Source organism: Arachis ipaensis, chromosome B4 (genome assembly GCF_059453495.1).
Source record: "Arachis ipaensis isolate K30076 ecotype BB chromosome B4, ASM5945349v1, whole genome shotgun sequence".
In the NCBI taxonomy this organism is placed as follows: Eukaryota; Viridiplantae; Streptophyta; class Magnoliopsida; order Fabales; family Fabaceae; genus Arachis; species Arachis ipaensis.
Window position 1 is genome coordinate 18,478,032 of NC_142439.1, and position 25,625 is coordinate 18,503,656.

Here is a 25,625-nt window from a genome sequence, read left to right on the forward strand (position 1 = left end):
TTGTAGACTTGGACGCCAGGTGTCATAAACATTCACCTTTTTCAAAGAGAAAATCTGATGATTTAGTTGTTACTGCTGAAGTGGTCAAGCGCAGTAAAGTGGAGAGTTCAAATATTAAGGTAGCAAAGAGGTCTCTTAAAAAACTACCTGGGCCTTCCATTGATGCTACGCCTTCACCAATTTTCACTAGCTCAGGAATTTCTCCTTCTTCGACAGCAAAAGCTAAAGGTTCTTCTACCGCTGCTTGCTTTGTTAAGTCATCACAGTCTCCTGGTAAGGCTGTGGTTAGCTTATCTAGAAGTGCTGTGAAGCGTAGGTCTCATCGTCTTTTGGGTAAAATGAAAACAATTCGAAATGCACCTTCTGATCTGGTAAATGTTAGCGATGAGAGCTCTCAAGAAAGGGTCAGTGGGGACTCTCCTAATTCATTTGTTGTTGGCGACGTCCCTGACGAGGGTACTACCCAAGATATTGCTCGAGATGGCCCACGAGCAATAGCAAGTTCTAAGAGTAATGTTGACATTGAGCCGGGTGTTACCTGCCAAGGGGATCCTACTAGACGTGATGTTACTCCCATTCGAACGGTATTTCCTGGTGTAGGTACAATTATTTTACTCCACTTCTTTTTTTATTATTTTTTTTTAGATTTGCATACATGATTTTGTTCATGCTGTTTGTGTGTATGTTTGTATCTTTTCCTATTTATCAGCTTCTCATGTTGTTTCTGATTCCACTTTCCAAGCTTCGAGTACTTCTAATATCACAAGGAACCCTCAGCTAGTGCTTTTTCTGGTGTGTTCCATTGTATTTCTTTTCATTTGTCAGGTGTGCAAGCATTTTATAGGTTTTTAATGGAAAAAAGGTGTTTTCTTACTTGTTTGTTTTGCTTTTCAGTTTCTGTCCATGATGTGTTTGAGTATTTCGATGGTGATGCAAAGAATTTGTTATCTGAGATTTCATCCCGACTCCTTCCTTCAGGCTTCCAGATGACCTAAACTGCCTTTTCAAGAAGCTTGGGTATCAAGCTTTCCTAGACGCATGGGATTTCTTTACTTCACACTCCCTTGCAGACTTGTGGGGTGCTCATCAGGATATAGTAGAAAATCATCTAAATAACTTTAAGTTATTTAAATTTAGTGGTCGTTGGCTTGAAAATCTTTCTGCTAAATTGGAGCCTCCACCTGGGGTCTCTGATCTTGCTAGAGAAGAATTATTGTCTAAAGAGTATCACGTTCTCTCTTCTGATATTTCTGCTCTTCAAGAAAAGGTTAACAAGCTTACATCTAAATTGAACACCATGAAGGCTCGATTAGCCAGCGTCATCCTGGAGCGAGAGCAATTGGCCAAGCATAAGGAGGCTGCTTCTTCTGTGATTTCTTACAGTGATATTTTGTGGCTGTGATAGTTTTCCAGCACTTTATTTTGGAAAATATGTAACGCTTTGACAAAATGTATTTTTGTCCTGCTATGACTTTCATTGTGCACCTCTTTTTGGGTGTTATGTTTTTCCTTTTTCTTTAATATTATGCATACTCCTCCGAGGGTTTTATTTTTCTGTACCTGCTTGTGTGATCATTATATTTTGGATATACACTTTTATTTTTCTTTTTGTAGGGGGGAGGGTATGATTCTAAGAAGAACAGGATTATCTACTGCTATTTTTTTCTGCTTTTTTTTTAGGCCAAAAAAAATGAAGGTACCTAGTATTTTCTTGCCCTATTTATGCTCTCTCTTTTTTTTTTTAAGGAGCTTAGAGGGTAGGACACTTCACTTTTTAGAAATATTTTATACTGCAAATTTCTTAAGATGCATCGTTCACAACTTTTGAGTGTATGATTGCTAATGCAGTTTTTTCATGCATTGCAGGATGCTTTCAGAATAATATAACATAAACATTGGCTCTTGATAAAGAAGCCTTTTGGAATTGAAATTCTAACTACTAAAGCTGAATTTAGGCATAGTACTTCTTGACATACTTGAAATTGATGGGGGCCAGTGGTCGTTCCATGATCTGGGTCCAGCAGGATACAGTGTCTGTTGGAGTGTACTTCAGAAACAATGTAAGGACCCTCCCATTTGTGAGCCCATTTTGGCAAAGACATCTTTATCAAATCCCTTTTCTCCTTCTCCCCTAGAGCTCTGCACACGAACAAAGGCCTCGGGTGTTCTTCAGTCCCTAAATTAATATCTTCTAACTCTTCCTCCTTCTGCTTTGTATCATCTTGGAGTTGGAGAGGGGCATTTCCTATGTTGCTTTGAAAATGTTCTTTCTCTTGTACACTTAAGATGTCGGAGACAGGGGAGTTTTGGTAATTTTCCTCCGCTGGACCCCCGAGTTCCTATAGGATACGCCACCTATATCCTCCACCTGGGAGAATTTCCTTACGAAGCCCTAGGTCGTTGATTGCTGTTGCTTGTTTTTTGGTGTTTTCTTTTGGTGCTTCCTCCATCAGGGTGTTCTTTCGTACTGCTTTTTGTCTGGGTGTTTCGATGGCGCATTCCCACACAGGCCTTATTTTGTTGACCCCTGGTAACGCAAGCTCTTCATAAAAACTCACATCCACTAAATGTGCTTCTCCTGCATCAAAGGGTGTTACAGTGCCTGAGATGCTAATATCCTTCCCTCTCCAGCTAGACTTTATGCATTGATGCAAACTTGAAGGAATACACCGATGTAAATGAATCCATGGATGTCCCAGTAGGATGTAGTAGCCAGAGCTTCCATCCACCACATGAAACTTATTATTGGTCTTTATGGGGCCAACTTCCAAGACAGCATTAATATACCCTCCAGATTTTACACCCACTCCATTAAAAGCATTAAGCCCTACTTGAGTAGGCCTTATCTGATCAGCAGTACCTCCCATTTCTAGAAATATATGAGTGGGTATGATATTTACCCCCAATCCAGCATCCACCAAGGCCCTTCTGACCTTCATGCCTTCTACCAATGCTTCCACGTACAATGGTTTATTATGGTAGAACTCCCCATTGAATGAGTTAGGGTCCCGAAACACCAGGACGTTTGCATGGGCCTTTGCTAATCTTGTGAGCGGAGTGTTGACGCCCCCAAAATTTTTTCATGCTTCTGAACGACTCCTATTAGAGCTCTAGCCACCTCTTTCTGAACGTGGCTTCCAAGCCAAGTTGGTTGAACATGATTCTACAACCTCGAGATTTAAAAAGACCTCTTGTCAATGTGTCTTCATCCAAGGACTCCTCCATGGTGACCATCTCTTTTGCTTCATCTACGAGCTCTGTCAGCATTACCTCTCATTCAACGCATATCATTCCAACATCATGTTAAGGAAAAGGAGTGCTTTTTACACCTTCTTGGTTTTGTTCTCCATTTAGGAGTATCTTTCCTTCCTTCACTTGCCTATGAAACATCGTCCTCATCACATAACAATCAGTCAACCCATGGCTCTTATTTCGGTGCACCATGCAATATTTTAGGTCTCTCAAGTCTTCAGGTGTTAGTGGCTCCTTATCTGTTCTGGGGTTTAATTTTCCATCCTTAAACCATCCATTTACGACAACCATGGCCTAAGCTCTGGAGAAAGGTAGCGGGGGTGGAGGACTATTTCTCTTAGCACCCCTAGAATAAGAACTCCTTCTGCCCCTGCCATCAGTGGCACACACCTCCAGAGGGAAAACTTCTTTAGATCTCCTTCCATTGCACTTCATTGCCTCGGTTATGTCAGATGCTCTCTTTAAGAGCTCAGAGAAAGTGTTTATGTTGCTCATAGAAAGATAAATTTGGGATCTATCTTCCACATTTCTAATACACCTGTACACCAATTGTGGCTCTGGGAGAGTGTCTATACAAAGTAAAGCTTGATATCTGTATCTCTTGATGAATGCTACCAATCCTTCTCCTTGTCTCTGTTTTACTCTCCCTAGGTCCATAATGTGCATAGATGGTTCCTCTTCTAGGAACTTGTTGCAGAACTTCGTCACTAATTGCTCCCAGGTGTTGATGCTATTGGCTTTCAACTTGCAATACCCCGTGAACGCCCTTCCTGTTAGTAATTTTGAGAACTCCTTGATCTTGAGCTCCTGGTGGTTCCTGAACACCCTGAGATTGTCCAAGAATGACAAGATGTGTTCTTTGGCACTTCCAGTACCATCAAATTTACGAAAAGTAGGTGGTTGGTACCCCTTAGGGTATGGTTTTGCCAAAATATGATGCCCGAATGGTGGACTTATCTCCCAAGTGAGTTCACTTGCTTCTCCTTTGCCCTTTAGAATACGCGCCAACTCCCTACGAGTGACCAGGGTGTTCTCGTCTTCCTCCATATTCTCCTGATTTGCGAATGGAGGCGGTGAGGGTGTTCTATACCTCGTTTGATCTCTAGCCATCATTTCTGTTATCAAAGCTTATATTTTTGTTTGGTTGTCTATCATATAGTTGTACACATGAGCAGGAATAGTTACATAAGTGTGCATGCCAGCGGTACCTCCAGCATGGGGTGTGAAGAAATTCACGTAGGCATGAGCTCCTTCTCCTCTTGCACCCAAATTCTGCTGCTCCATGCGATCTTCTTCTTAGTTGTGCCCGTCCTCATCTTGAGGTGATCCCAAGCTGAGGTTGAGGTTTTGAGGGGTTATTGAACGTCGCCTACGTGGTCGATTCTGCCTAGAATGAGTATTGCTAGACTTAGCCATCACGTCGAAGTATTCCTCCCCAGTGGAGTTGCCAAGTGATTCGGGTGAGTTTGGTGAAAAATAGATTAAGTGTAAAATGATTAAGGTAAGAGATTCGTGGTAAGTAAACTTGGGAGAAAAACACTTTATTAATGACAAATAAGCAACTAATAATGAGGAATAGAGGTGGAGAACAAGTGTTGAGACCTCCACTAATGTCACGAGAGGATGAATGAGCTTTGTTTAAAGTGGACATGGGTTGGTTAATGGTTGTCGAGTGTTCAAGAGGAACACCCGAATGAAGATGATGAATGAAATGAAGAACAATGAGAGAAATTTTGGGGAGAGAAAAAGATGGGTTTTTTAGCTTCTAAGTTTTTTAGAAAAAAGTCCTTTAAAGAAGTGGCTTGAGTTCCTTTTATAGTGTAAAATAATTTTGAAGAGGAAATCTATTGTCCAATGGTTATAGTCTGATATTTGGTTTACTCCTTTTACCCCAAATATTTTTAGGTATTCCCATCACTTCAAGTCTTTTCAACTGTTCAATGGAAGAAGTTGATTTTCACAAGTTAAACTAAAGCTCATGACATGTGACATTAGTGAAGGGACATCTAGTTTGGTTTTCTTTCAACTAGATGATACTCTTTACACTCCAAATCCAACCAATCCACTACCACCAATTTAGTTTCCACCAAAGAGAAATTCAACTCCTCAAGGTATTCTTTTGGGTTCAATCCTTTTATCCAATACCTTTAGGAGGAACTTGACTCTTGTTTGACCATGTTTGTAGGTCATTCTCAAAATTATTTATGTACAAAAAAAAGATTTATATTTTTAGTACACAATCACAATGCCATGTATCCAAAAAGGAACAGTGTTAGAAACACATCTTTCTTGGGTGAAAGTAAAACTAAGTGATATAATAATACTATTTAGGGTAATTACTTTTTTCGTCCGTAACTTCGTAGGTCAAAATCAAAATCATTCTTAATTTTTTTATTAATATCATTTTCAACGTTACAAAATATTATAAAATTATCTTTTTCCTAATTCTTGGACCAAAATACCTTTCATCATCATCCTTCTCCTCACCCTCCCCACTCCCATCGCCTCCACCACATCCACTGCCACTAAATTAAACGCTTGTTTTCTTTTTTGCTTATTTATTCATCCAATTTCTTTCTTCCATTAAAGAAGCCCGAATTGAAATCACGATTTCACACTTGTGCCATCTCATAGATTCAATTGCAAAATAAACACAAATGCAAGAGTTATGTGACATTTTTGGAAATTCAAGGAAGACCCCTCACTACTAACTCCTTTCTGACCACAGACCTTTTCCCACTACTCGCCTTCCACTTCTCGATGGGCTATTGTTCTCTGCACCAGCAGGCTCCCCAACCTCATCAGTTCTTGGTGTTCCGAACCCTCCCCGAGCAAGACTCGACCCGATTGTTGTCACTACTGGTTGCCTCTGAGCGGATCTAAAGACCTTGGAGTCAAGATCGTCGTCTAAGAGTACGTCGTAGATTAAAGCTCGCCGGCGTACAAATAGAGAAGCGACGTCGACGGTAGTGAAACGACGATCTCTTATTTCTGGCATGGCTGAAATGGAAGCAAAAACAAATAGCAGAATAATAACTGTGTGCGTGTGTGTGCGTGTGTGTGCGTGTGTGTGTGTGTGTGCGCGTGTGTGCGTGTGTGTGTGTGTGTGTGTGTGTGTGTGTGTGGTTGTGGTCAAGAGAGGGAGAAATAGAAAAAAAGGTTTTTTTATTTTAATTTTTGTTTAAGAATAAAATTGTTTAAATTTTTTTTTTGTTAAAGGATGATTTTTAAACGATTTCTAACGTTGAGGATGAAATTAATAAGAAAAAAAGTTGGGAACGATTTTATTTTGACCAAAGACGTTAAGGACAAAAAAAGTACTTAACCTTACTATTTACTATCCTTAAACTCTTGTAACAACTAACAGTCGTATAGAATAACAGGGAAGATATATTAGGTATTAATATAAGATTAATCCTTCAAATACTCTCTTGATTAAAAGACAAACCTTATCAGTTCACATTTTTAAATAATCATATATAAATATATAATTTTACGAAAAAATATATATTAATTAAGCTTCTCTTGAATCTAAGATGTTTTGAGATTGCCTAAAAAATAAAAGTGTTATACTGTTCTATTTAATTTTTCATTTCTGCTACTAACACATATTAACTAGAATAATATTACACAGAAAAGAATTAGTTAATACATATAAAATAAAATTAATAGTCACCAAAAAAATATAAAAAAAATTAAACCATTTTTGAAAGCTTTTAGCCGATTATTTTAATAATGGATGTGGCAGTGTGGTCATATTAGCACTAGGCCACTAGCAGACATTTTCGTAGGCTTTTTTTAAATAAATATTCAAAATTCATTAATTTCCAAAATGTGCACAGTTGAAAAGTAGGACAGAAATACGCAATGTCATCCCAGGGAAGCTGCCCGCGAAATGGAAATCACCTTCAACTCTGCCCAGGAGCCTGCGAAATGGACAAAGTACAGGTGTACATGCATGTTGTTTCTAGCTCCCGCGAAATGGACGGTCCAACACTGGTGTACTACATGCGAAATGGTCCAAAATGCGTGTACCGCATGTGAAATGGGAGCAGCGCTACACTATATAAATGCAATGGTGCATTCGAGCCATCTACAGAACATATACTTTGCCGCTTCATTTTCTTCTACTTTCTCTTTATCAACACCCTCAGCCTTCTCTTTTAGGTTCATGTTATAGATAGATAACATATACTGCAACTGAAAATATTTATGTGATCGTATATCCAAATGGGGAAACCTCTCATACATCTAAGGGTATTATTTTGTATGTGGCGATCCACTTTGGATCTTGATTCTGCCGCAAACATCGTTGCATCAACTTAAAAACTTGATTCTGATGAATACCAGTATGGTTGGAAAAAAGGAAATAATTAAGTTGGCTTACAGGATGCCAGTTGCATTAGCCAATTCGTTTGCCTATTAGAAGATGCAGATTAAATCTGATCAGCATATTTTGATGATGTTCTCTTATCATTGTAGCATTGAAAGCATCTATTTCATGGAACTCTGTGTTCATCTTCAAGATGTTGGTGGTAGCTCCTCCAGTTCGAATAATGTGGAAGAAATTTGGAATTTCGTATTCAATGGCGCAATAACCGTCCAACAAAATAGTAAGGCTTATAGTCCTACTTTTAATGCCTTTGTCACACCAGATCAAAATACAGAAAACCATCAGGTACGTCCCTCTCCTTCCGCTCTTACTGCATCCCCAAAAGGCATCGCTGATTGTTCGATCGATTCGTCTAATGAAGAAGAGATTGCTGACGACATTGTAAATCACGATAGCAGTGAAAATACAGAAGTTGTCCCTGAAACCCAACCGCTTTATAGCGAAAGGGTTCTCCCACTACTTGTGCCACGAGTAGGTAGCATGCCACTAGGTGGCGTTTCTAGCGGCACTCCAGGAAACTTTTTGTCTTTAAATCTTAGAGCAATGAACCCAACTATAGTTGAGGACAGACTGAGCAACTATGCTCTGTCCGGTGAAATGGAGCTTGAGATTGGGTTGAAGTTTGTCAACAGAGAGATAGCGATGTTTGCTGTTAAGAACTACAACATTCGTAGAAGTGCGAAATTCAAGATTGTAGAGTTCGATCAATCTAGGTATGTATGTCAATGCAAGCAGTTTGGAGACCAATGCCATTAGATGATAAAGGTTGCAAAGACCATATCTTCGAGATTTTGGAAAATCTGAAAATACCAAGGGCCGCACAGTTGTCTGGAAAATTCAATGTCGCAAGATCATGCCCAACTTGATAGTAGTGTCCTATGCCAACATACATTCCCCATGGTTCATGTTGACACGATGATTGGTATAAAGGAGTTGCAGGGTCAGTAGAGTCAGCTTATGGGTACAAAGTTTCGTACAAAAAGGTTTGGCATACAAAGCATAAAGCAATTGCAAAAATTCATGGAGATCGGGATGACTCATACAATCAACTCTGGAAGTATTCAATGCTTTGCAAACTTTCGTTCCAAGTATATAAAACATGTTAATTTATTTGCTTTTGTTATTCTTGGTAACTGGAATCCTTTCTCCTTTATTATTAAATGAACATACCCATCTCAGGAACAATCGTTAACCTACAAACTAGGTTGTACTACGTTGGCAACATGTTGGATTGTGATAGTGTTGTGTTTCATAAGGTATTTTTGTAATTCTATTGTGTGTTGAAGCATTCAAACACTGCAATCCTTTAGTATCAATCGACAGAACACACTTGTATGGTAAGTACATAGGCACCCTATTGATGGCAATAGCACAAAACGGGAATAACAACATTCTGCCGATCGTTTGTCATTGTCAAGAGAGAGAATACGGATTTGTGGTTCTTTTTTCTTACTAACCTAAGGAGGCACACAGCTACTTAACCAGAGATTCTGCTGATTTTCTATAGGCATGCTGCAATAAAGGCAGCATTGGAGCGAGATGGGTCTAGGTGGGAACATAATGTTTATTGGATGAGACGTATTGCTTCTAACTTTGTAGCAAATTTCAAGAGTAAGAAGGATAAAAAAACACCCGTTAAACACTGCATACTCAAAGACGCAAGAGCAAGCACAATATTACCTTGAGTTAATCAGTAGCGAGGATCCAACCACGTCTCCGGAAATGATGGCGTGAATCTGAGGGTTAGAGCCTCCTAAGTGGTTACAGCACCGTGATGAGGGCTGCATATATGGTCATATGACCACTAATCTTTCTGAGTGTATCAACTCCGTTCTCAGGGGAACTCATCACCTCTCGGTGTGTGCAATTGTAAAGTCTACCTACCATCGTCTTAATGCATTGTTTATGAACAAAGGTCATTAGACACAAGCCCAGATCGGATGCGGGCAAGTATTTTCGCAATTCCGGCAAAAAGCGATTCATGCGAATCGGAAGGGGATTCCACAAATACTTGTGACATCGTACAACAGAGCTAGGTCAATCTTCACAGTCGATGAGAGAAGCATAATAGAATCCTGCACGTTGTAAATAAGACTTAAGTCTCTGCCACTCAATCTTCATGTTTGGATAAGACGGATCTAACGAAAAAAGTCAACCAATGTACTATGTGAACTTAGAAGATGTATTGGCTGAAAAATCAAACCAGTAAAAAAATTTAAAATCATTTTCACAAAATTAAAGAATAAAAATAATAACAAACACAATAACAAAAATAAAAATATGGTAAAAATAACACACACAAAAATTATCAATATAAAATAATAGAAACAAAAAAGATGAATAATATTAGTGTAAACATCGACAATGGCCAAAATAATATTAACAAACATTTCTCCCATAAAAATAAAAATGATAATTAAAAAAAATATAAACTCTTAATTAATAAGAATTTTAATTTTTAAATATTAAAAAACTAACCTCAAATAAATGTGTAGAACTATGATGCATGGACACGGACACGGGACACGACACAGGACAGGCAAATTTTAAAATTTTAAAAGACACGGGGACACGACATATATATTAATATGATGTATTTTTTAAATAAATTACAATGATATTTTAATTATTTTATATTAAAGTATAAAATAAAATTTTAACTGTTTTTAATGTCTTTTTTTAATTATATAAAGTATTTAAAATATTTTTTATTTTAATAAATATTAATATATATTATTTCTAAATTCATTTCAAGAATACATGCTAAGAATAAAGTTAGACACGCTGACACGTGATGGTATTTAAGTGTGTCTAAGTATGTCCGTAGAAAAAGATATTATTTTTTATTAAGACACGGCAAACACACGTGTTAGACAAATGTCAAAATATATTTAAACGCAGACACGACCCAGCAAAGTATCCATATTTCGTAGACGTCGAAATATGAAACTGATCCACGCGATTAAGATTTTCTATAACATTGATCCCACTAGTCTGGTTAAATTTGTTTTCACCACAACGTTATAGTTTTTTTTTTTTTCCTTCTCTCGCCCACCGTTTCATTGTGTGAAGAAGGAAGTTGTGTCAAAAAATTGGTCCCCTCCCTTTTTTATATTGAAGCAACGCTGCCTCCTCCAACCCTTGCCTCCTTCAGCGACCTTGTAAGGGGACTGCGATGCAATGGGAATCGCATCCTCGATTGCTGAGCCCCATTTCATGGGTGGCACCGTTGACAAGGCCAATTCGCAGTCGCCGCCATTGGGTTGGCCCCTTTCGCGGATGCCCCCATGGAGGTGCTCCAATTCGCTGGTGCCGCCCCTGGTTTGCTCCATTTTGCATGCGCCTTGACGAGGATTGGACATGCCCGGCTCCAGCTCGCAGTCGCTAGCTCCTGCTCTGACACGTCAGCCTCCATTTTGTGGGTGCCTAGGCAGAGTTTTGAAGGTGATTTCCACTTCGCGGGCGGCTCCCTTGGGTTGGCATTGTGTATTTCTGCCCTACTTTTCAACCGTGAGCATTTTGAGAATTAATGAATTTTGAATATTTATTTAAATAAAAAGAGACCATTTTCGCCCTTCTTTTTGGCAGAGAAGTGTTCAAAAAAGTGAAAAACTAAGTGAATACCAGTCAACCCGTTACTCATGACTACTTGACTAGGCCTGTTCACAACAAAACACCAATCACCATGTGAGATGCTTCAGTCTCCCGAGAAAGAAATAAAGAAATCTTTTCAGTTGTCCATTCATTCAAAGGAAGCAATGTAATTCCACATTTTCACATCCAAATAGAAGTTCGATAGATTGTAAAGGAATTCAAAACTGACACGCTGACTAGCAAGAGCCAAGTACCAATTTGTCAGCATATGAGTAAAGTGGAATTATGGTCCCACAAGATAATAGAAGTTCATTACCAATCACAGAAAGCCATACTTCCTAATGATAGGAAAGGAGAATTCACAAATTCAATTTGATATTACCACCTTATCGAATATTCACTCAATTGAATGAAGGAGCAGTAGCACATAACGATAATTTATCAAGTATCAACGCATGCTTCCAATCTACTTTATGTAGGTTGTTGCATACTAGTACTCTATTTTTTACCCAGCTCAAATCTTGGACTTATTTTCGAGGGCCTCATTAATGATACTGATGACTTGTGTACTTTTTTGCTGTCATGTTCAGCACAATTGTTAACCATGTCTAACATAATAGATAATCCCATCCAAGTCAGTCCCAGCAGCGGCAAGAGCACATTTTCGAGCATATTTGCCAGAGATTTCTCGGAGCACGATGAACATGACACTTAACTGGCAACAAATCAAGTAGCACAGAGCTGTTACAATTAACAAGCAGTGCTCCAATAGATATCCTGAACAATAAATGCGCACAGAAGCTCAGAAACTGCTACCAGGCTTCCTAAAGACAAGTAAACAATTATACATGTAGTAACTTACACACGGGCCTATGAGTACACTGTAAAAAGGAGACAATATTTGAACTGTCGTATAACTCCTATTTAGAGTCCTTAAAAGACAAAAGGGCTCCACCGGCCACTGCAAATATAGAAAAAGTGGGAGCAGGGAAGGGATAGCAACTGTTTGACCTTGGAACATAAGGTGGTGGGTTTGGACCATAAAACTCTGCTGAAAGGGATAAGAATTTGCTTTTTACCATATGTTTGGTATCAGTGATTACAAGAGAAGGAAGAGATGCAACAATGAGCTGGGTGTTGAGGTGGAATTATCCCACTTCCGTAGAAACCATAAGCCATTCTACTATGTTGGAATAAATCTCTGATAAGGTTGTCCCACTATCCACTATACTACTATAGCAGTTTTGGTATAGGCCACTAACAACTATGAGTTATCTAGTAAATAACGTTTGGAAAGCTTTGCTTTATGTGCCAACAATCAACAAGTCAAAAAAGAAGTATTATAAGCTTAAACCTCCATGTGCTAGTCTGTAAGGCCACCAATGGGTGGTTCACAACAGAGATTTTTCATTTTTTTCCCTTCAGACTTCTATGCTGGTGAATACCGGAGTCGAATGAGGGAATGTCATATCAATTGGTTAGGAGCCAAAGAGGAACCCACAGGAAGAAGAAAAATCACGCTGGATAACAGTCACTAATGCTGTGACAACATGGGGCAAGGAAACAAGATGGGAACTTGATACCAGTATAGTAACATGACCAGGTACCAAAGGATGATACTACTTTGACACCATATTGAAGCAAAGGGTGTTTGAGAGTGACTGTTTGCTCTAGCTACAAATCAATAAGGAATATTATGGTTTTATTCAACATCAACTGTGAGAGTAGTAGAACTAAAACAAGTCAACAACAAAGACTTGTTCAACTAAGTGGGATTGACTCCATGGCTTAGATGACAAGCAAAATATTGACATAGTTTCAGACATCAGAAGGCTCATAAAATACCTAAGAAGGTGTAAGGTGTTTGTGAGTTAAGAATATGGAGGAAAAGGGAGAGTGTTGGATTATACTACATGCTTTCTCTTCCCCTCTTTGTCCCTCCAAAACTCAACTCACAAACAATTCCCAAGAATTCCTACTATTATAACAGCAAGCAAACTACAGAAGCATAACGTTGATCATTGGAAACAAATTTCTGGACATCCGAATTAGACATAAAAGAATAATACAATATGAAATGAACATAAGTAAATATGAAATATATTTGGAGACTGCAGTCTCTTATTTAAGTACAAGAAAAGTATCAAAAAATGGCAAAAATATAAGGAAATGCTATTCAATCCATTAAAAACCTCTACCAACTCTAACAACAAAAAATGTTGGGCAAATTTTACATTTAAACTAGAGTTACCTTCATCAGGCTACTACTCCAAAGTTTTGCAACTTTTCACAGTGAGGAGTAGGCAGATTCCTATTCCAACTCCGCCTCTGAATCTCAATCTGACAATAACGCCGAAGCATATTCTTATAATCTTTTATAACATTGTCCTCAATGGTAGTGCGAGCAGCACTCCCCTGTGGATAGTTACGATCAAAAGCTTGAGACTTTACGAAATATTGAATCCCATAATTCTCTATGGTCTTGGGAAACTGGTATGAGTAATTCTTGTACAGAGAATACTCAGGTTCAGAGAATGGCAGGTAAGCAAGCAGCAAAATGATCAAGAACGGCAACAACTGAACAAGGAGCATAATATTAAGCCCCGTTCCACCTGCAACACCCTGAAAACCATGTCTTTGATAATGATGATCATGGGTGGTTGCCCTTGTTCTGTAAACATGTTGCCTCCCAAACACATCAGATTGTCCAAAAAATGCCCTGAATATCTCGTCCGGATCGAAATCATCCTCGAAGAAATCCCGGCTTGCTGCCGTTCTCCTCCTCCGGCGCGGAACGCTGTACTGCTGATTGTACTCGAATTCATCCACCAATCCAGTCTGATCATACTGCCTTCTAGAACTATCATCACTCAAGCATTTAAATGCTTTTGAGACCTTCTTAAAGGCCTCTTCGGAACCTGGTGCCTTGTTCTTATCCGGATGAACCTTCAAGGAAAGTTTCCTATAAGCCTTTCTAATCTCTTCAACCGAACAACTCTTCTCAACTCCCAAGATCGCATAGTAATCACTCTTCAATTTAATTTCCCTAATCAACTTCACATTCTCCTCCGTGTAATTCCTCTCCTCGTTCAAACCCTCGTCATCAGTTTTCGATATACCGTTCGGTTTGCTCTTAACGCGATTTTCGTTACCTTTATGTTCTGAAGAAGAAGAAGACGCAGAGGACTGAGAATCGAGGCACTCGCACATGTTCAGCAAATCATCGACGGGGAGGTTATGGTTGAGCCGCTGAGCGATTCCGATGAATTTGAGGGCGCGGGATTTGTTGCCGGCTGCGATCGCTTCCTCAGCTATTCGAAGGCAGCGCAGCGCCTCATCCTTGTTGCCGTCCATGGCGGAGGCGGCGACGACTGAATCAGCGCCGAGTTCGCTCGGTACCTGATTAAGCTAACGCACTAACTCGAAATTTCAAAATTCAGAAACCTAATCAGAGTAGTAAAAAGAAAAAAAAGTTGAACTTATGAAGTATGAATAGAGGGAATTGAGGAAAATGATTGAAATTAGGGTTTGGTAAATGGATTATTAGGAGAGAAAAAGAGAATTTAGTTTACCTGAGAAGTAAGAGTGTAAGACAGCTACAGCAACAACACAAGAAGAATTGTCAAGATATGAGGATACTCTTCTGTTGCATTAATAGTTTACTATTTCAGTAAGAGTAATTAAAATGTTTAAAATAATTTTGTTATAAAGTTAGATGAAGAGGGTAAATAACTTTTTGATTTTTTTATCTGCAGATATTTAAGTTTTTAGAGTTTAAAAATATATTTAAGTTTTTAAGGTAGCATTTGTTTTGAGATATTGAGATGACTAAAATTTAGTATCATGTTTATTGGTTCAGAGACGGGTACTAAAATTTCTGTCTCTATCCCTAAAATTTCAGTATTTCAGTACCTCCAAAAAGTAGGGACATAACTAAAATTTTTAGAAATAGAGACCGAAATTTTAATAACATTTTATACCTAAAATATCCTCATTTTAATTAATTAATTTCAATTTTGTCCTTTGTACAAATTAAATAGAGTTTCATTCTTGTTTCAATTTCTGTCTCTCACTTTGCACCAAATAGAATACTGTCTTTTAGTCTTTGTCTTTCAGTCTCAGTCTTTCTGTCTCTGTCTCTCCAACCGAAATATCAATCTTTCATGTTCACTTGGGTCCGTCAGACCTAACAGATAAATCAAGCGTGATTCTAATTGTATTGACCTGGTCATTACGAATGCACATGTGGGAGAATTTTTAAAATGCGACAAATTAAACTTAAAAACTGATATGTCTAGATTTTAAAGAAGTCGGGCACTTAAATATATTTTTGAATTTTTAAGAACATAAATATGTGCAAACTAAAAGTTAGGGATAGAATTGTCATTTTCTCAAAAACACATATCCTAAAAACACATTTTAAAAATTCTAAACAAAATTATTTTATTAAAAATTATTGAAAAATAAATATTTTTATATTTCTAATATTAAATACATAAAAATTTTAAAAATTTTATTATTACTCTTTTAAAATATATTTTTAAAATATAAAATAGTTAAATTCTTATTAAAAATACTACATATTAAAACTCAATTATCTAATCAATCATAGCATATTTTTCCATAGTTATACAAATTTAATTTTTATATGTATTTTTATATCAATAAAAATAACCCCTTTTTACATTTAACTTAAAAATTTATTCAAAACATATAGATATTGTTTTATTTATTTTTAGTTATGTTAATTAACTTTTGCCGTAAAAAATCATATTCATATTTGAAATAGTTTGCTGAATTAAAAGTTATCACACCATAATTTAATTCTTCAAATAATATGATTTTTATTATTTTAATAACTTCAAATTCAAAATTTATTATATTAATCTCTAAAATCCAATTTCAAGCATCATATTAGTTTTTAAATTTTTTTTCACATTGAGTCAACAAACAGAATGCAAAATTAATTCTAATTTATTGTACTAGACACAGAATTAAATGATATTATTTCGTTTTAACGCTTAAATAAAGTAAAAATGATATCGTTTTTAGATAATGAAAAGAGGTAAAATAATTTGCACGCTAAAACAAAACAATACTATTTAACCTTGTATTTAGGGGGAATTGGACCCTCTCCAGTTGAAAAAAAACTAGATACTGTCTAGTATATAATCTAACCATTCATTACTTTTTCTTTTCTATTTAATTTTTGTCCCACTTAAAGAATTAAAGGTAAAAGATCACACTTTATTCTCGTATTTTTTTCACTGAAGAGGATCCATTTTCATAGGGTGGTAAGTCAAAGTTAGTACAGTACTTTATTTGTTGACTTAATATTAAAAAAATTTAAAAATTAATAGTGTCCAAAATTAAATTTTAAAATCAGTATAATAAATTTAAATTTAAAGAACTAAAATGATTAGGGTTGACAATATATTCCCTACCTGCGGGTACCCAACCCGGATCAACCCGTTCGGGTAGGGTTGTCTATCCTATCTACTGCGGGTAGGGTAGGATAGGGTACAAATTTGCATACAGGTAGAGTAGAGTACGGGTTTAGGGTATACCTTACTCTACCCTACCCGCATTCTTAATATATTATATAATATATATGTAAAAATTATAATAGTGAGTCTTGTACTCACAATCTTCTTCTTATGTTAAATTTCTTTAAGATTTTATTGTTTTTAATTTTAATTTGAACTTTGTTTTTTATTTTTTATTTTATTAATATATATAAAATTTGGAATAGTTAAATTTTATTTATTTGATTTTTTTTTTTTTTTGTTTCTGCAGATAGGGTCGGGTAGGATTAGAGTTGAGAGATTCTCAACCCACGGGTAAAGTAGGGTAGAGTTTTAAGAAAATTTTTAACCCACAGATAGAATTAGAATAAAATTTAAACTCTACTCTATCATACCCATTACCAGCCCTAAAAATGATAAACCTAAAATGATAAACCTTATGAATTCGAAGGACTAGTTAGTGAATCTAGACAGAATTGTAAATTAAAATGTACTTTTTCAATTAGTTAGGGTAGTACGATGTGCTTCTATGTTTACATGTATTGCCTTGGTTTATTTTGAATTTCTGTATTGTAAAACATTCATTATTTATTTCCCATGTTAAGAATTGAGACATTTTAGTGAAGTTTTAATTTAGAGTAATTATTCACCATTTAAATTTAAATTAAATATAAAAATAGATAAATATAAAAGTAATATATTTATTATATAAACCGAATTAAGTGCAAAATATAATAAAATTAATTAAAAATATAAATAAGTTGAATTTATAATTTGACATTTGTCTAATACTTCTCAAAAAATATATATATATAATCATTGCTAATGCCTTTCTACATTTATATTATCTCTCATTTTCTAACTATGCTAGTTGTACAAAAAAAAATCAGTTGTTGAATTAATTATTTGTATATAATATATATAAAAATATAAAATACGTATTAAAATTAAATTAAACAACCTCTATATTTAAATAAAAATGATTGATTTAATGATTAATTTTTGGCATGTGCCTAACATTTTGGATTTTTTTTTCCAGTCCTTGAACACACTTCTAAATTCAAGGAGGTTTCTTCAAGAGCTTACTAATAGGCTACACAAGTGAAAGATAGCAAATTACCAATGAACAAATCCGTTGTCACATGCCCTTATATATTTACATAACTTGAAAGGAACAACGTGCAACAGAATACCTTAAAAGATTTGTTCATCAGGCTTCAATCCACCTAACTATAGCAAGCAGATCTAGGATTCTAGTAAAATACCTTGTCTTGTGATGTGATGTTAGCTTTCATCGTCAGAATCAAAACAGTGTCTTTTCTTCAGAGATTGTAGATCATCCATCCGCTGCTTATTGTGACTAGCATTGATTACACCAGTACAAGACCTGACTTTAGGAACATTCAAAGAACTTAACGGTGGTGTCCCTGTACCTCTATTAATTTCCCTCAGCACAGAACGTGCTGTAGCCGCAGCCGCTGCATCTGCCATTGCTGAAGCAACTTTTGAACCACTTGGAAACTTGCCGTCTTGTCCTTGCGCCTTGGCCGGATTCTCAGCACCCTCAGGTGATTGATTTGCACCTGTATTCGGCCTGGTTGACGCTGCTGCCTCAGCAACTGTTGCTTTGGCTCTTGCTGCCTCATATTTATGCATGTCATAAACAAGCTCTTTCTGCAGCTGCTTATCAGCAACCAATATGTCATCAATCTCATTCTTGTAGTCCTTGAGAAGGATTCGGAGGCACTCCATGAGAGACCCTACGAGGGGACTGTTCTTGCTTTCCAATAATCGTTTCAACTCTATGAAGATTGGGACTGTGTTTTGGATAAGACCCTTCTTCACCGCCTGAGTTATAGCCTTTCCTCTAGCTGCAGCTCCACTTTCTCCCCCTTCTTCCTCTATATCTGCTGACTCGGATGATGAAGCGCGAGACGATGGAATCCGAATCTCCTTGCAGCAAAGAATTCGAAAGGCATCCTGAACACAACTATTGTTAGAATTTTGAACAAAATTGAATAGGAAACTAGACAAATTCACAAAACAGTAAAAATGATGGAAAAAGAAAACAGGATTGTTATACTGAAAAGAATCACTTGCATTGTTCTTCCATTGCCAATAGCATACATATACTGATACAAGTATATAACTTGATTAGCATTGCCTGTAACCTAGTGCAGAATAATACCTGTAGAACAGACTGTCCAGTTGCATCTTCTATGTTGAGCATACCATCCGAAGCAGCAGCCAGAATTTCTGCACATAACTTGGCAAAAGTTGCTAGAAGATGCTCAGGAGCCATTTGTTTCAGTAAACAAACATAAATGTGCATTCTTTTAGACCTTGACTGTTCATCATTACCCCTGAAAAGAACCCCAGAGACTCGGCATGAAACAACGCTTCAACTAAATACTAGTGGCTATAACTCATAAAAATTGCTAATTAAGGATCTCTTTACCTAATGGAAAAACTTTGGCTTTCCCTTCGTGATACTTGGGACTCGCGATGTCCATGATGGGCATGGCAGTCATTCAGAACAAAAACAGCCTCAACAAAACTATTGTATGCTAGAAGAGGACTCTTTACTGATGATAGAAACACAATAGTCAGTTTAACAAAGAAGATACAAATTAATTTACATAACTGCAAGTATAACCATAAGCCTCAAACCTTTCAAAATATTTCCAAAGAGAAATTCTGCTAACCGCCTAATCTTTTCTGATTCATCAACAAGTGATAAAAGGAACCGAAGAAATAGCACTCCTCTCCACTTCACATAGTCTCTCTAGTAAAAGGAAAATATATTTTAGCATTCTTTTCTATTCAATTTTTCTCTTCTTTTGTATGATTATAACCAGTTAACCAAAATAACTCATATATGGTGGGAAATAGAGACAAATCACAGAAACAAGGAAACAAACAATACCTGCAATAATCTGGAGAGCAATAGAAAGGTTTGCCTTCTCACAAGTTCACAGGGATCCAAGAGACACCTGGTGATCTTTGTTATATAACTGATAACTTCCACGAAAAAGATGTTAGAATACAAAGAGTGACATTGTTCAATTTATGCATTCTGCATTAAGTGAATGCTGGACTATGGCATAATGGCTTATCCCTGGCACAAAATAGAAATTACTCATCTGTTTACAATGTGCCATTGTTTTATTTATTTGCATAAGAATGCCAGATAATTTCATCCACACTATTATACATTTTAAACTAAAATTTAAATTCACTTAATGCAGTATCTATTTGCAAGCTTACCTGTCAACGAGAGCAGTGTACCGAACACAAAAATCTGCCATCATCACCACAATGTTATTGCGAAGAGCTGCAGATTCACTCTTTTCAAGCTCCTGTGCAAGTATTACATTTCAATCAGGAAGCAAGTCAACATATTGCAGAACTAAGTCATAAACAAAATCATAGGACCAACCTGTATAAACAGTGGAATATAATTCTTTGCAAGCTTCTCATCAGCAAGGCAAAGCTTGCCCATGGTTAACCACCCTTGAATATAGAAAGAAGGAGCTTCTTGTGGTAGAAAAGTTGCAGGACCCGGTAGATTATTTATCTTGGGACCAGAACTCCCCGAAGTGATGATAGTATGTAATATTGGAACTATGGTGCTCGTATCAGCAGTAGGGCAAACAATTACTGCAGATCCAATTGTATAAATCGCTGTAGTTGCTTTCGTCAATGATTTGGATGTTGCTATTGACCTTCTTTTTCTAGAGCAACTTCTAGGTGGAGTGAAAAAGTTATTTTCTGCATTTTGCTTTGAATTCCCTGAAATGAACTTCTCTATTATTTTAGAAGCTCTGGAAAGTACTTGATGTACCCATTTCAAGACTAATGTGTCTGCCTCCGTGACATTCGAAGCTTTTCGCTTGCACAACGTTTTAAGAGCCTTCACATGAGCATCAACCTATCAAGCAAAAGCATCAACTCAATATGTTACATTTTAGAACTTAGAGGTGAATGTATCAATGTTTTTGTCCGCTTATCATTCTGTTTGACAGCTATCGTACCCAATTTAACTTGTCCATGTTGATTTCTGTGCAGATTTGATTATTTATCCTGTTTATCAATTAACTTTTTTGTTTCATGAAAAGTTATGTAAAACTTAGAGGGTGGCATATACATAGCTTAAAACACCAGATAGAGGTGTTAATTTTAAGGCAACACTCAGTAAAGATCATCAGAAATCAGGATCAGAGACAGATGTAATCAACAATATTTAATATGTCAAAAAATTGCAAAACATGGTGCAGAAGATATTAATCGAGGAAAAAACATACCAAGAAAGTGAACAGTGAACTTCTAATTCCATTTGGACAAGTATATTACATTATGTTCATCACTAAATGTATAGTATCACACATTCATACCATTCATATGGCCATTCAAGGAGAGAGGGAAAAAAATTATTCATGTTAAGTCAATAATGAACTTTATTTTGTTAAAAAAATAAAAAATGATTACCTCTGTTGAATGCATATTGAATTCTTCAACTCTTTTGAGCAAGTTATGAGCTAAATTAGCCGCAGGTTCAGGAGGGAGCTCCACAGATACATTAGAGATTGTTTGTAAGAGGAAAACTCGATCACTAGCCCAGGCAACAGCATCACATTCTATGCTTTCTTCGTTTTCAAATGCCTCTACTTGTTTAAACGGGCTTCTAAACTCACCTTCAACTTCATGTTTGTCAAGAAGCTGCCAATGATGATGAAGAAACTCCCAGTCCACTGCTTTTGGAAGGAATGCAGACACCTCAGATAAAAGAAACCAAGCACCAGGTGGTGCTGTCCATTTTTCTATTGGCAAGGAATGGCTCAGCCAGATAGACTCAGATGTCCTGATTATATTCTGAAGTGCAATAACAATTTTGTGATTCAACCGTTTCTTTTTGCCCAGGTTTGTGCAAATCTTTTTCACCCAAGGGCTCACCTCACCATTGCAAATCTCCCTCAGAAGATACAGAACTCCTTTAGGAAAGAGCATCTCCAACACTTTGTTGAAACTTTTCTCTTTATTTTTTCTGGCTGACATGGTTTCACTATGTGATGAAGTTGCAGATGCAGCTTTACATATCCGGTCCAGAACAAGTTCTTGAAACATATTCTCACATTCTTCTTGGATGCTAGTTTCATTGTCAGTAATTAGACGTGGAACTGAATGTAGCCATTCAATGATTACTGTTTCTGCTGCGAATGTTCTAAATGCCTACATACAGTCAATGTATACTTCATCTCAGATTTTCAGGCTTAAATGTTCTCTTCTTTTACACACTAAACTCTCCAACTCATCGTAGGATGAATCGGATGAACTCGGGCAAGCTATACAAATATGCATACCTATAGTATACATCTAACAATTTGACATTTAAGCACACTATGCTAACACAATAGGGCATCATTTATCATTAGGAACTTCATGCAAAAAACCGTGAGTAACATTGATTCTTAATCTTGTGTAACAAATATTTCACAATGGAACGACATTCCTACGGCCTCCACATATGCCATTGTGATTGTGACTTGTATGTATCTACTTAGCCAACAGACACAACTAATTAGCCATGAAAGCATCATATAAAAGCTTCCTGACAGAAGGGCAATATGCAAAAGAAAACATCGTTTCTTTTCTCATCCACTGTTATCAATTTTTTTCCTTTCACTCTCTCAACAAGCTTTGCCTGATTCTCTCAAACAGTCAAACATGGGACAAGACTTAAATATGTTATATAACCAATCAATAAGAAATAAGAAAGGACAAAAAATAAAATAAAATAAAATAAGATACAATATGTTACATGAGAAGATCCACTTTGAATCCTCCTAACTACCAAAAATGATAAATATAGTTTACCTTTTAAAATTCAAGACATTGAAAGTATGTACCTTTTTAATTGGTCAAACATATTACAACAAGCATAAAAAAGTACCTCAGAAAGAGCTGTAGTTGCTGCTTTCCTCATGCTAATAAGGGGATCAGAACAAGCCAACCCCATTGTCTTGAGTACCACCTCATCTATTGTGCCACCAAGAAGCGCAGTCAAGTTAGTAACAAGATGAAGTGCAGCCCTCCTAACAGCTGCCTTGTCATCCATACACCTTTGCCTAAGCATATTATTCATTTCAACACCGTCATTGCCATCACCAAACCCCATAAACCTCTTCAGCACCACACTACTCCTATCACTCCTTGATAAGAGCTTCACCAGCTGAGCTAAGTTTGCCAAAGCCCTCCCCCGAATTGCAGCAATAACATCCGAACATCGTTTCACCAATGCCTCCAAGCACCATATCCCCCAGGGATCATCACCACCATCCTCTTCTGAATCCAAACCCAACGGATCCTTCAATGACATTACAAGGCTATGAACAAGATCAACTGCTAAGAGCCTGAGGTTTGATTTCCCCCGACACATTGAAACCACGTACTTCACAAACGAAACTTGATCTTCAAACTCCATCACACGCACAATCTCTGTTATTGATTCCACTGCCAACGCTCGCGGTTCAGCCTTCTCCGGTGCCTTATTAACCAAATACCTTGGGAAATTAACCATTGCCTTCTTCACCCCATCGTTCTCCTTCGCCACTTTCATCATCTCCGTCTTAACAAAATCAAGTGCGAAGGTTCTTGCTTGCGATTTGTGCATGAAAACAAGCAGAGAAAGGGACCTAAGCACCTCAGAAGCGCTGCTCGAAGATTCTCCATGCTCAGGTTTCAGAACCTTCCTGAGAACACGGGAACAGAGTGTCAACAATTTACCATACTGCCCTCCGTTCTCGCAAAGTTCCACTGCCGTCACAGGAATCTCGCTAATCGACTGAACCAGAGACCTAAGACTCTCCGGGAACCGATCCAAGTGAATCAGATCCATAACCGAAGCCAGCTTCTCCAGCACGACGAGTAAAGCCTTAACATCCACTGAACTGCTTCCTCCATTTTCTTGATTCTCTTCCTCTTCATCCATGCCAGCATCGTCTTGGGACGGGTTTTTCCTGGAAGCCTTACCGGCACGGCGGCGCTTGCGATTTTTGGAAGAATTGGGCTGGGTGAAGGCTGGGGAGGCTTTGAGGGAGCGGCGGAGGGAGCGGAGGAGGGAGAGGAAGGAGAGAGGGGTGAAGAGGGTGAAGACGGGGGCGTTAGGAGAGAGGAGGAGGGAGAGGAAGGCGTTGGAGGCCAGGAGGGAGTGGTTTGGGTTTGGGGAGGAGTCCATGGCGGCGGAGAGAGGGGGGACGAGGGAGGAAGGGGAGAGGGACTTGGCGGATAGCTCATCGTAGAGGGCGTCGATGGGAACGGTGTCGTTGGCGTCGGAGAGAAGGAAGTTAAGGTCGGCGAGGGATTGGCGGGAGAGAGGGGTTGGGTTGGCGGCGGCGGAACTGGTGGTAGAGTGGTGGCGGAGGTCGTCGAGCTCGGCGACCAAGCGGGATATGGCTTCCTCCATGGGAATGGGGATTTCAAAACTGAGACGAACCCACAACGCCTCTCTGTTCTTCTCGTTTGAATTTTCATTTCCCGCTTTGTTATTTTAAACCTTTTTTTTTCTCTTTTTCAATAGATTTGTCTGAGTTTAATTTTAATGTATCACAAACTTTAGATTTTTTTATTTAACTAAATAAATATAGTAATCTCGAAAATAATAAACGGTGAGATATTTAACTCTAAAATGGCCATATTTTAAATGCTGATCCCGTACTATGATAGGATAACGCTGAGTTACATTTTAGGTGTACTCAAAATATGTGTAAGAGCTGAAATCGGATACTGAACATTTGAGATAGACGCATAATGGAGTTAAATCTCAATTTGTCCCCTGAAATTTGGCTCGACACTCAAAATGACCTTTACAATTTCATTAGCATCAATTAGAACCCCCAAATTTTGAATTGTAGCTCCGACTTGCCCCTGCGATCATCTCCGTCACCGAAAAGCTGATCTGGCACAGTTTTATGATACGGTGGACTATACTAAAACGACGGCGTATGGCTTCGCGCCCAAACCCTATTGAAACTACGTTGTTTCACTTGTTTTGGTGGTTCAAACTCTCCCTCTTCTCAGTACGACGATCATAAGTTGCCAATCTTCTTCTTCTTCTTCTTCGTTTTTCCTGATGCGTTGCTGTGAAATCCAAAAGAGTTCCTTCGAGTCATTCTAAAAATCTATGCAAACTTGGGGGTTTTGGCAAGAGTGAAGAAACCACAAGCACAAGTTTATCCAGAGGTTAGTTACAAAACTCATTGCTACCAATGCGCTATCTTTTACTTCTTTAACTTTGGTTGCTGGTTTTTCCTATATTTTGTTAATAAACTGTTGTGGTTAATGTGCACATGCAATGTAGGACTTAGGGTTTGATGATATTTTTTTTTTAATTTGTTACAAAGTTAGTTTTGTTGATGAGTGACATATTGGTTGTTTGTGGGTCTAGGATTAATGTTGTAATGGAAAGATTTGTCAGTGGTGCTTTTGGGATGGTTTCCTATGAATGTCGTATGCATAAAAATTGTCTGAATTTATTTGAAATTTCTTTACAGATGGATGATCATATAACCATAGTATTTTACCATGGAGGTAGGTTTGTTACCAAGGAGGATGGTAATGTAGCATATGTTAGAGACAACACTGATGAGTTGGTTGGATTAGATGAAGACACAATGAATGTGTTTTCAATCAGGGACTACTACAAAGTATTAGGATATGATAACATTGTGGAATGTTGGTGGCTGGCTCCTGGAAGACCTCTAAAGACTGGGTTAAGAGCTCTGTCACATGATTCTGAGTTGTTGGAGATGTGTTTTTGGAGATGTGTTTTCATGCGAAGAATAACCAAGGAATTGTACATGTTT

At 37.5% G+C, this 25,625-nt stretch overlaps 2 protein-coding genes across 5 annotated transcripts; both read right to left on the reverse strand.

Annotated features, from left to right (window-relative positions):
* Positions 1-11,550: 11,550 nt before the first annotated feature.
* Positions 11,551-14,884, reverse strand: LOC107639046 (DnaJ heat shock amino-terminal domain protein (DUF1977)). Of its 4 annotated transcripts, XM_021120907.2 has the most exons (3): positions 14,812-14,884; positions 13,491-14,655; positions 11,551-12,016 (listed from the first exon to the last, which is right to left on the reverse strand). In XM_021120907.2, exon 2 carries the CDS (start codon positions 14,591-14,593, stop codon positions 13,496-13,498), a length of 1,098 nt encoding a protein of 365 aa, XP_020976566.1. In that variant the 5' UTR covers positions 14,594-14,655; positions 14,812-14,884; the 3' UTR covers positions 11,551-12,016; positions 13,491-13,495. The 4 variants fall into 4 exon arrangements, with proteins under 4 accessions (XP_020976566.1, XP_020976567.1, XP_016197946.1 ...); XM_021120908.2 differs by lacking the exon at positions 14,812-14,884 and having other exon boundaries at positions 11,551-11,954; positions 13,491-14,801; XM_016342460.3 differs by lacking the exon at positions 11,551-12,016 and having other exon boundaries at positions 13,318-14,655.
* Positions 14,885-17,732: 2,848 nt separating this feature from the next.
* LOC107636180 (binding protein) lies at positions 17,733-24,278 on the reverse strand. Its single transcript, XM_021120911.2, has 9 exons — positions 22,715-24,278; positions 21,253-21,993; positions 20,204-20,695; positions 20,032-20,123; positions 19,691-19,778; positions 19,435-19,549; positions 19,223-19,349; positions 18,953-19,127; positions 17,733-18,744 (listed from the first exon to the last, which is right to left on the reverse strand). The coding sequence occupies exons 1-9, from the start codon at positions 24,224-24,226 to the stop codon at positions 18,049-18,051; spliced, it is 4,038 nt and encodes a 1,345-aa protein (XP_020976570.2). The 5' UTR covers positions 24,227-24,278; the 3' UTR covers positions 17,733-18,048.
* Between the last annotated feature and the right edge of the window lie 1,347 nt (positions 24,279-25,625).